Source organism: Malaya genurostris, chromosome 2 (genome assembly GCF_030247185.1).
Source record: "Malaya genurostris strain Urasoe2022 chromosome 2, Malgen_1.1, whole genome shotgun sequence".
Taxonomy (NCBI): domain Eukaryota; kingdom Metazoa; phylum Arthropoda; class Insecta; order Diptera; family Culicidae; genus Malaya; species Malaya genurostris.
In genome coordinates this window covers 129,350,202-129,362,606 of record NC_080571.1, presented here as the reverse complement: position 1 = coordinate 129,362,606, position 12,405 = coordinate 129,350,202, and the positions used below count along the sequence as shown (strand labels likewise).

At 37.6% G+C, this 12,405-nt stretch overlaps 1 protein-coding gene across 6 annotated transcripts in view; it reads left to right on the top strand.

Annotated features, from left to right (window-relative positions):
- LOC131432980 (allatostatin-A receptor) overlaps positions 1-12,405 on the top strand; it is a 133,939-nt gene that overhangs the window by 31,618 nt on the left and 89,916 nt on the right. For 4 of the 6 annotated variants that reach the window (XM_058599671.1, XM_058599672.1, XM_058599669.1 and 1 more), the window contains one exon: positions 3,851-3,969. The exons of the other annotated variants lie outside the window; for them this stretch is intronic. In XM_058599671.1, coding sequence (XP_058455654.1) covers positions 3,851-3,969 — 119 coding nt within the window. The remainder of the gene's footprint in view (positions 1-3,850; positions 3,970-12,405) is intronic. 6 annotated transcript variants of the gene reach the window in all.

Below are 12,405 nucleotides of genomic sequence, written 5' to 3'. Positions count from 1 at the left end.
ATCATTCAGTTGACAGACAATCGGGGAAAGTCAAAAGAACTCCATTCGATGCGTAGTTTTATTATTTATGGTTCGATGACATGCCTACCTACAGCATCAAAATTAATATTCTATTTCAGTTGATAAGCAAAGAAATAGCGCGTCAAAATCACAGGCACTTCAAAGATTTGCATGTTTAAATCCTATGGTTCACCACCACTATTATTGATATATTAAACAAAACAGTGTCCAGTTTGCCAAAACAATTCACAATTTTTCATATAAAGCTGCGTTACCACCGAAAAAAATGCTTAAAATTCTAATATTCCAATTGCTATCAATTAAACATTGAATTAGCAAAAGGTAAAATATTCCCATATTTTAATATAAAACCACTCTACGCCCACTGAAAATGTCCAAAATTATCGTATTCGAATTTAATTCAATAAAGTATCGAATCTGCAAATTCAAATACTAACATTTTTCAAATAATTTTAAAATTTTGTAAATAGCACCACCCTACGGTCGTCGAAACTATCACTATTAAATGGAATATAAAATCAGCAAAAGTCATAATATTTACAAATTTTCATATTGCGCCACCCTACGCTCGCTGAAAGTGTTAAAAAATTATCCTAATCGAAATGCTATTGATTGATCAATCAATAGAGCATCGAAATAAGATTAGTCAAAAAATTTATATTTTCCATATACAGGAACCCTACGCTCGTTGAAAATGCCCAAAATTATCCTAATCGAAATGCTATTGATTAACTAATCAATAGAGTATCAGGTTTGCAATAGTTTAAAAATTTGCAATTTTTCGCATTGAGCCACTCTACCTACATTAACATAAAGTATGCAAAATTATTTAATTCGAACTTCTATTGATTCATCAATCAATGGATCACCGACTTGGTAGTAGTCCAAAATTTCACAATTTTCCATATATAACCACCCTACGCCCACCAAAAATGAGAAATTTTTTTTTTTACTATTGATTCACCAATTAATTAAACATAGAATTTCGAAAAGTCAAACTATTTTCTATATTGATGTAAAATGTGCATAAAAAATGGAAATATGTGTTCTAACTACACCATCATTGAAAAGGGCAAAAAATCGTCAAAAATTATTTAAATCGACCTCAAATATTCATCAATTGATAGTTTTTGTCAGTAGACAGCCAAACAAACCGATTTCGGTTATTCTTTCAATAATCGAAGAAAACTATTTTGAAGAAAACCACAGTATTATAGGTGGATTAAAACAGGATTTTTTAAATATCATTTACCATTTTGGCAGTTACAAAATTTGAATCTGAAAATGTCAAAATGTCCATCTTTTCAAGCATCATTGTAATACTCTGGTCAAAGCTCTGACTGGACATAGTAAACTCAAGTATTGCATGACTACTATTCTGCGTACTGAGTATTATTCGCGTGATGTGTGTGAATGCGATTTCGATATGTCATATCATCATAAATCAAATTTATTTGATTTATGATATCATCTAGTATATAACTGTTCCGCATTGATGCCACTACGTAGCTGGGTTTTTTGTGGTTTAATATGTGTATGGAGAGCTAAAATTAATGGATCAACATCTTTTCTCACCCAATGTGGCAAGGAGCTACAGTCAGAGGCAGGCGCGTACCCAGAAAAAAATTTCGGGGGGTGTTTCAGAACATGTTGATCAATTTCCATACAAATGGAACTTTTTATATAATTATTTGAAATTTTTTTATTGTGGAGTCGTTTGTTGAAAATTATTCATTTTATTTTTTACTTATTTGAAAAAAAGAGTTTACATAATGTCATACTTTTTTGAGTTTCGGAGGGGGTTTGAACCCCTAAAACACCCCCCTGTATACGCGCCTGGTCAGAGGGGTTCATCGTTTTTTTTTTCAAGTAAATGAATCCTTTCTATATTGACCTTAAAAGGTTTTAGCATATTGTTTGGCATCCCTTATGAAGTACCGAATTTACTTCTGCTAATAAGTATTGCGAATCGTTCTGTATTCTTCCGGATACGAAGAATAGTGTCGCTTTTGTAAAATATCTTAATCCTTGCGGAGGCTGGAGGTTTCAGTAAATGTGCATATTTCGGGAATACAGAACGTTTTGCTTCTACTTTGCTGTTTCCCCACCGCATCCACTGCACAATTCCTCGGCATGTTTCTCTTATATCTTTGGCAGGGAGAAAATTTTCGGGGGGGGGGGGGGGGGTTTTAGAACATGGTGATAAATCAACACATGTACAATTTATATCACAATGTTTCCCATGGGTTATAATTTTTTGTTTCGGGGGGGGGGGGGGGCTTTTGAACCCCTAAAACCCCCCCCCCCCCTGTATACGCGCCTGATCTTTGGCGATACCTAGCCGCATTTTTTATTATGAAGAACAAAACCAATTCCTCGCTCCCTTCTAGGCGGCCCTGAGGGTCTAGACCGAAGTGGATACAATACTAAATGATCAGAAGATTCACTGTGGAAGACTAAAATACCTTTAAGCAGTTGTTAGGATGACATAATACCAATCAATTCTCAATACGTACGAACGTTTGCACGATACAAGCAAACCAACGTTTAACTGGTGACCGAGTGTAGAACATTGCTCTCCAATTTTCAGCAAAAGGTAGTCGTGTATTACGTATTGTAATTTCCACTTTCGGCTAGAAAAGATTGCGATGCGATAAGATAGCGACAAAATGCCGCAAAGAAACTGTTATTCGCATCGATTCAACCCCTTCGAGACTACAAGCCAGAAAAAAAATTGATCGTTACAATGAAAAATTTCTATTAGCGAAATAATTATTAAGTAAACTTCAATCATAATGAATTCATTTTGATAATGCGTATGAGATTTGTCATCGGCTACAACTTGCACGGATTTTTTAACCCTGTGCTATTTATTTGACATAATGGTTATTTTGTGCTTAGTCCCCCTCGGCCAGAGTACCCCATAAATCGGAAAAAATAATAATAATGGTTATTTTGTGCTTAGTATTTTTTTCTTTTCATTCATATATTGTTTTAATCGACGCCTTGGTCTCGTGCTTTATTCGAAACATTGTGGATTTTGACTACAAAAATAAACTATTACATAAAATCGTAAATAGTCCACTCGAAACATTTGTTGATGCTTTCAATGAACAATGAAATAACACTTGTCGCTAAGAAATATTACCATCTGAAACTGCAATGACTTCAATCCATCAGCCAATTTATCTGTCTTGTGGCTCTAATGCTATTTAATTTCAATATAACAGGCAGCATTAGGGTTAAAACAACTGTTTAATATTCTGGTAGAGATACCTGGTGAAATTTTGGGCGTCTTCGTACTATAAATGCTCCTATGCGAGCTCAAAATTGGAAAGTATGACGAGAAAAACCAAACAAAACCCTACAGTAATAGAAAAGTCATTAAATTGGACGATTGTTTATAAAAATTTCGAAAATCTGCAAAAAACTCTGCTTAATTGCAAACTCTGCTAACAAACGAAATTGCAAATTTACATACCAATCTGAAAACCTGGCATCTGTGGTTCTGACGCTCATTATTTCGCTATTCTGCGACGATTCCGTCGCATTCTATGTCCAGCTGAAAACCACTATATCAAATTGATCACGCAATGAAATTTGTCGCTTAGGTTACAAAGATGGGTACCTATTTATGCGATGATGACATCTATTTTCACCAGTGTTACTGGTGTTCGTTTGAGTGCGAAGCCTAGTTCGTCTGAAGTTCCAATTTTGTACAGAAAATGACGTAACAAAAAATCTGAATAATGTTACATAACAAATTTATGTATCAATAATTTCATTGCTAATTACCGATGGAAATTCATATCTACATTCGATATTACAGGTATCATTCTTCTTATCATCGTATGTGATTCCACTGAGTTTGATATCAATGTTATACGTCGGGATGCTGATACGATTATGGAAAGGTGCACCAGGAGGTCGAGTTTCTGCAGAATCGAGGTAATGAGATTGTTGTCACCCATAAAAAAACAGTACCAATCAACTAAGTGTTGTAACATGATCATGCTTGATGTTAACCCTCCCTACACCCACTGGAGCAAAAGCACTACCTCAGATATACAGGTTCACATATGAACTGTGTGAAAAATTTGCTCAATCAGCATGGTGAACAGTTGCAGATGTCAGTGCGCTTTCACATGAGCCAAAATTTTGGGTGCAACATTCACTTCACCCATGATTTTTGTTTTGATGTTGGTTAAAATGTTAATAAAGTTGTCTTAAACACTTAGGGAAATCGCGTGATAAGTGTTCAAATTGTTGGAATATTTCTATAACAGGCAGGAGAATTTTGTTATTGTTCCGCAACGTAGTGGAACGTTTTGAAAGATCGCAACGAACAGTCGAGCAGGTGACAGAAGTGTTTCCAACGTAAAGAAAATTTTAAATTTACACAGGATTTTGAAAAATTTTGTTATCTGTGGCACTACTAAATGAATGAATGAATGAATGTTGAATTTCAATTTTGTGAGGCGTCATTCAGCAATTATGTCACGCCCAAACCCCCAATGTAATCTTCGATGTTTTTTGGTTCACTAGCTATTGTATTAGTAAGCTTGTTTCAATTGAATGAATCCTTTTTGTTTTGACCTTAAATGGTTTTAGTAGATAAATTGGCATCGCTTAAGGGGTGTCAAATTTACTTCTGCTCATAATGGTGTCGCTTTTGAAAAATCTCAAAAATCATTCGAGGATTGTAGGTTTTATTAAATGAGCCTTCTAATTCCTATCAGAACGGTCGGAATCCTTTCGCGGATTGTAACAAAACTTTTGTTCTGTTCTAAGAAATAACTTATTTGAACTAATATTAACCTGCATAAAACTCTCAGGGCAACAGGGGAGCGATCAACAAAATAACACTTACCCGGATCTCAAAGGTCTCACAATTTTCTTTTACTATATATAATAAAACAAATCTATTAGAAGGTCAAAACTCATGGTAATTTTATTTAAGGTAAGCATAAAAATTATTATTAAAAGCATTTCATTTGTGAAAATCAGGCAATAATGTAACAAGGCGTAATTTAGTCAACTATTCAAGTAACTCAAATATTTGCGCACAAAAAAAAACGTTGGCATGCATAATCGTTGCGGCCGTCGGACGGTTGGGCGCCTTCGACGATATCCGAACAACTGCTGCTGGCGATCCCGATGCACGAGATCAGAGCACTCCGACGTACTATGGCTGTCGCACCGTTCGTTAGCCGGACAGCGCTATGGCCGCGGTTTCTTTCGTTGAGGCTGTCTCCGTCGATATCACTAGCACCCGTATCCAGGGAGGGTACTACACACTTTAGGCCAATATCACTGGTGTATTCTAAATTCGTGGCCGGAACGGGGACCGTATGTTGATGGACGGTCTGCACTTATACGACACGCGACACTAGATTTTTTTTATTGTGCACTTTAGAGTGGTTTTTTTTAGAGGAGGTGAAAGTCACTATAACACACATCGGGCATTCGCACTAAAAGTCGATTTCTAACGTTCACTTTTCCGATCTTCTTTTGGCGACACTTGGACCTGAGTCCACCACTCTGCGACTTCACCTCCGCACTTTGTAAGCCCGATCGTAACTTTTGGTGATCCTTTGATCACCCGCGCGTCGTATCACCACGTTCCGAACCGTACTAGTGTCAAAATTATACAAGAGAATTCTCGCCTTTACACTGACCTCTTTTATAGCTCGGCTCGGGCTCGTCTCAAGCTCATCTCGAAGAACGGATACTGTGGTACCACTGGACAATAACCAGCGATGGATGTCAAGCAGAACTCATATCAAAATATTGATGAGAAAAAAGACTTGGCGCAATTTATCTAATTTTATTTAAGTCTATTGAATGTTGTTAAAACTAAAAGTTATATAAATCAATATAAGAATTTTAAAGTTGCCCGTCAGTTGGTCATTTGATTACATTTGAATCTCCTATTGAGTCACTACTCACAGCATCACTACTTGCTGAGTCAACCACATCTCGCTACCAAAGCTCGTTTTTTCAAATTAGGTACTCATTGGAAACGTACCTTGATAACAAGCTGCAACATTGTTTCCAGAATATTGACTCAACTAGCATGATACTTTCAAACGTTTTACAGTGATTGAAAAAAATGTACATAAGAAAATGGAAAAAATATACTTTTGAGAAACGGATTGGAACCGGTGGGTTACAATATTCCTCGGACTCGAGAAAAAAATGCAATAGTATTTTTTTTGTCAAATGTTCTAGATATGGCTCAGACACGACAGACTCAATTCTCTACGTTCGTCTATCGCGAACACGACTTGTTTTTATCATCATTCGCATACTGCTGTAAATCCAAGTCACGACTGTTCTATTTATCGACAATTATAGCCATCATATACCGTTTTCGTTTATTGATCAGAGCAGCCCGAGAGCTGACCCAGAGTCGCCAAAACAACTTTTGATGAGTTTGTTTTAGCAACCTGGTGTCGCTCTAGATCGGACTCCAATCGCGTAGTTTCGCTCTGAAAATTTTCTCGGGTCGCACCACGCATTCATGCGAGTTTGTTTATTTTTTCTTTTTTATATGAGTTGTTGTTTAGAACGCGTACTACGTGTTCGTTTTACTCGGATTCAGAGTTGCCCGCGTGTAGGTTCTAAAACGAAAACGGTAATAGTCTCACATATCAGGAAATCTGAATCTCACATATCAGGAAATCTGAATCTCACATATCAGGAAATCTGAATCTGAAGAGTTCCTCCCGATTCGGTGGATTGTTATCAAATATAGTGCTTTATCGCTCTCTTTCGTTCCCGTTCACTCCTGATTTGAGGCCTCGAAAATCAACTATCACTCACTCTCATCCTTTTCATTCGACTCATTCACTCTATCCCGCAGACAATTTACTCTTCTGGGCAGGCCCGTACCCAGGATTTTGTTTCGGGAGGGGCCCAAAGATAAAAAATAATGTTACTGAAGATTGCTTATGTACCTAATTTTCAGTGTGCCTTTTACGGGTGTTTTTAATAGTGTCCACTTTAAACTTTTCCACTGGAACTGTTATTGTATTACATTTCTTTACGTTTACTGTCTTGTTATTTCTGTAACACATGTCTATCAAGATCTTCTAGATAATTATAAATCTATTTTTGATTTCGGGAGGGACCAGGGCCCCTCGGGCCCCCCCTCTGGGTACGTGACTGCTTCTGGGTATATCTATTACTGTACACCCAAACTTCCATTTACGAACCTTATATATGTATATATATGTTCGGATAGTAAATGGTAAAAGACCTTTATCACTACTTTCCGACATACCAGAGACTTGGGCGATTCGCATTGTTCAGATGCCTAAGCCCGACTCCTCTGGTAGAAGGTAAAAGTTAAGTTACTAAAAGATTTCTGCTTGCCTAAATGACCCTCTGTCACGTCTCTCATTTTCCGTTCTATATATTCACATCCTTGCTCTCTCTTGAGTACTATCATTCTATAATCTTCATTTTCTGTTTCTACAAAAATGTCTCTGGTTAGGCGAATATCGCATAAAGAGAAAAAAAGAAATATTGACTTAAGTCGTCAAAAAGAAAAAAGTAAAAAAGTTAATTGATGGGTTTCCATCAGGTAGCGATGAGTGGAGCGCTGCTGAACGCCGCTTACAACCTGGACTAAACAGCCAACACGCTGTGACTCTGGGCACATAAGCAATAGTTCAAACAAACCTTCCATTCCGATGTTCAACTAGCCGTATAGAGATAAAAGAAAAAAAAAAACATCCATGCAGTGAAGAACTCATTGTGTGTGATAAGGCCGTCGCAAGTAAAAAAGTGACAACTTCTAGTAACTTTTTTTTTTTTTGCCGGTTCGGATAGTAAATGGTAAAAGACCTTTATCACTACTTTCCGACATACCAGAGACTTGGGCGATTCGCATTGTTCAGATGCCTAAGCCCGACTCCTCTGGTAGAAGGTAAAAGTTAAGTTACTAAAAGATTTCTGCTTGCCTAAATGACCCTCTGTCACGTCTCTCATTTTCCGTTCTATATATTCACATCCTTGCTCTCTCTTGAGTACTATCATTCTATAATCTTCATTTTCTGTTTCTACAAAAATGTCTCTGGTTAGGCGAATATCGCATAAAGAGAAAAAAAGAAATATTGACTTAAGTCGTCAAAAAGAAAAAAGTAAAAAAGTTAATTGATGGGTTTCCATCAGGTAGCGATGAGTGGAGCGCTGCTGAACGCCGCTTACAACCTGGACTAAACAGCCAACACGCTGTGACTCTGGGCACATAAGCAATAGTTCAAACAAACCTTCCATTCCGATGTTCAACTAGCCGTATAGAGATAAAAGGAAAAAAAAAAAAACATCCATGCAGTGAAGAACTCATTGTGTGTGATAAGGCCGTCGCAAGTAAAAAAGTGACAACTTCTAGTAACTTTTCTTTTGCCGGTTCGGATAGTAAATGGTAAAAGACCTTTATCACTACTTTCCGACATACCAGAGACTTGGGCGATTCGCATTGTTCAGATGCCTAAGCCCGACTCCTCTGGTAGAAGGTAAAAGTTAAGTTACTAAAAGATTTCTGCTTGCCTAAATGACCCTCTGTCACGTCTCTCATTTTCCGTTCTATATATTCACATCCTTGCTCTCTCTTGAGTACTATCATTCTATAATCTTCATTTTCTGTTTCTACAAAAATGTCTCTGGTTAGGCGAATATCGCATAAAGAGAAAAAAAGAAATATTGACTTAAGTCGTCAAAAAGAAAAAAGTAAAAAAGTTAATTGATGGGTTTCCATCAGGTAGCGATGAGTGGAGCGCTGCTGAACGCCGCTTACAACCTGGACTAAACAGCCAACACGCTGTGACTCTGGGCACATAAGCAATAGTTCAAACAAACCTTCCATTCCGATGTTCAACTAGCCGTATAGAGATAAAAGAAAAAAAAAACATCCATGCAGTGAAGAACTCATTGTGTGTGATAAGGCCGTCGCAAGTAAAAAAGTGACAACTTCTAGTAACTTTTCTTTTGCCGGTTCGGATAGTAAATGGTAAAAGACCTTTATCACTACTTTCCGACATACCAGAGACTTGGGCGATTCGCATTGTTCAGATGCCTAAGCCCGACTCCTCTGGTAGAAGGTAAAAGTTAAGTTACTAAAAGATTTCTGCTTGCCTAAATGACCCTCTGTCACGTCTCTCATTTTCCGTTCTATATATTCACATCCTTGCTCTCTCTTGAGTACTATCATTCTATAATCTTCATTTTCTGTTTCTACAAAAATGTCTCTGGTTAGGCGAATATCGCATAAAGAGAAAAAAAGAAATATTGACTTAAGTCGTCAAAAAGAAAAAAGTAAAAAAGTTAATTGATGGGTTTCCATCAGGTAGCGATGAGTGGAGCGCTGCTGAACGCCGCTTACAACCTGGACTAAACAGCCAACACGCTGTGACTCTGGGCACATAAGCAATAGTTCAAACAAACCTTCCATTCCGATGTTCAACTAGCCGTATAGAGATAAAAGAAAAAAAAAACATCCATGCAGTGAAGAACTCATTGTGTGTGATAAGGCCGTCGCAAGTAAAAAAGTGACAACTTCTAGTAACTTTTCTTTTGCCGGTTCGGATAGTAAATGGTAAAAGACCTTTATCACTACTTTCCGACATACCAGAGACTTGGGCGATTCGCATTGTTCAGATGCCTAAGCCCGACTCCTCTGGTAGAAGGTAAAAGTTAAGTTACTAAAAGATTTCTGCTTGCCTAAATGACCCTCTGTCACGTCTCTCATTTTCCGTTCTATATATTCACATCCTTGCTCTCTCTTGAGTACTATCATTCTATAATCTTCATTTTCTGTTTCTACAAAAATGTCTCTGGTTAGGCGAATATCGCATAAAGAGAAAAAAAGAAATATTGACTTAAGTCGTCAAAAAGAAAAAAGTAAAAAAGTTAATTGATGGGTTTCCATCAGGTAGCGATGAGTGGAGCGCTGCTGAACGCCGCTTACAACCTGGACTAAACAGCCAACACGCTGTGACTCTGGGCACATAAGCAATAGTTCAAACAAACCTTCCATTCCGATGTTCAACTAGCCGTATAGAGATAAAAGAAAAAAAAAAAAAACATCCATGCAGTGAAGAACTCATTGTGTGTGATAAGGCCGTCGCAAGTAAAAAAGTGACAACTTCTAGTAACTTTTCTTTTGCCGGTTCGGATAGTAAATGGTAAAAGACCTTTATCACTACTTTCCGACATACCAGAGACTTGGGCGATTCGCATTGTTCAGATGCCTAAGCCCGACTCCTCTGGTAGAAGGTAAAAGTTAAGTTACTAAAAGATTTCTGCTTGCCTAAATGACCCTCTGTCACGTCTCTCATTTTCCGTTCTATATATTCACATCCTTGCTCTCTCTTGAGTACTATCATTCTATAATCTTCATTTTCTGTTTCTACAAAAATGTCTCTGGTTAGGCGAATATCGCATAAAGAGAAAAAAAGAAATATTGACTTAAGTCGTCAAAAAGAAAAAAGTAAAAAAGTTAATTGATGGGTTTCCATCAGGTAGCGATGAGTGGAGCGCTGCTGAACGCCGCTTACAACCTGGACTAAACAGCCAACACGCTGTGACTCTGGGCACATAAGCAATAGTTCAAACAAACCTTCCATTCCGATGTTCAACTAGCCGTATAGAGATAAAAGAAAAAAAAAAACATCCATGCAGTGAAGAACTCATTGTGTGTGATAAGGCCGTCGCAAGTAAAAAAGTGACAACTTCTAGTAACTTTTCTTTTGCCGGTTCGGATAGTAAATGGTAAAAGACCTTTATCACTACTTTCCGACATACCAGAGACTTGGGCGATTCGCATTGTTCAGATGCCTAAGCCCGACTCCTCTGGTAGAAGGTAAAAGTTAAGTTACTAAAAGATTTCTGCTTGCCTAAATGACCCTCTGTCACGTCTCTCATTTTCCGTTCTATATATTCACATCCTTGCTCTCTCTTGAGTACTATCATTCTATAATCTTCATTTTCTGTTTCTACAAAAATGTCTCTGGTTAGGCGAATATCGCATAAAGAGAAAAAAAGAAATATTGACTTAAGTCGTCAAAAAGAAAAAAGTAAAAAAGTTAATTGATGGGTTTCCATCAGGTAGCGATGAGTGGAGCGCTGCTGAACGCCGCTTACAACCTGGACTAAACAGCCAACACGCTGTGACTCTGGGCACATAAGCAATAGTTCAAACAAACCTTCCATTCCGATGTTCAACTAGCCGTATAGAGATAAAAGAAAAAAAAAAAAAAAACATCCATGCAGTGAAGAACTCATTGTGTGTGATAAGGCCGTCGCAAGTAAAAAAGTGACAACTTCTAGTAACTTTTCTTTTGCCGGTTCGGATAGTAAATGGTAAAAGACCTTTATCACTACTTTCCGACATACCAGAGACTTGGGCGATTCGCATTGTTCAGATGCCTAAGCCCGACTCCTCTGGTAGAAGGTAAAAGTTAAGTTACTAAAAGATTTCTGCTTGCCTAAATGACCCTCTGTCACGTCTCTCATTTTCCGTTCTATATATTCACATCCTTGCTCTCTCTTGAGTACTATCATTCTATAATCTTCATTTTCTGTTTCTACAAAAATGTCTCTGGTTAGGCGAATATCGCATAAAGAGAAAAAAAGAAATATTGACTTAAGTCGTCAAAAAGAAAAAAGTAAAAAAGTTAATTGATGGGTTTCCATCAGGTAGCGATGAGTGGAGCGCTGCTGAACGCCGCTTACAACCTGGACTAAACAGCCAACACGCTGTGACTCTGGGCACATAAGCAATAGTTCAAACAAACCTTCCATTCCGATGTTCAACTAGCCGTATAGAGATAAAAGAAAAAAAAAAAACATCCATGCAGTGAAGAACTCATTGTGTGTGATAAGGCCGTCGCAAGTAAAAAAGTGACAACTTCTAGTAACTTTTCTTTTGCCGGTTCGGATAGTAAATGGTAAAAGACCTTTATCACTACTTTCCGACATACCAGAGACTTGGGCGATTCGCATTGTTCAGATGCCTAAGCCCGACTCCTCTGGTAGAAGGTAAAAGTTAAGTTACTAAAAGATTTCTGCTTGCCTAAATGACCCTCTGTCACGTCTCTCATTTTCCGTTCTATATATTCACATCCTTGCTCTCTCTTGAGTACTATCATTCTATAATCTTCATTTTCTGTTTCTACAAAAATGTCTCTGGTTAGGCGAATATCGCATAAAGAGAAAAAAAAAAAGAAATATTGACTTAAGACGTCAAAAAGAAAAAAGTAAAAAAGTTAATTGATGGGTTTCCATCAGGTAGCGATGAGTGGAGCGCTGCTGAACGCCGCTTACAACCTGGACTAAACAGCCAACACGCTGTGACTCTGGGCACATAAGCAATAGTTC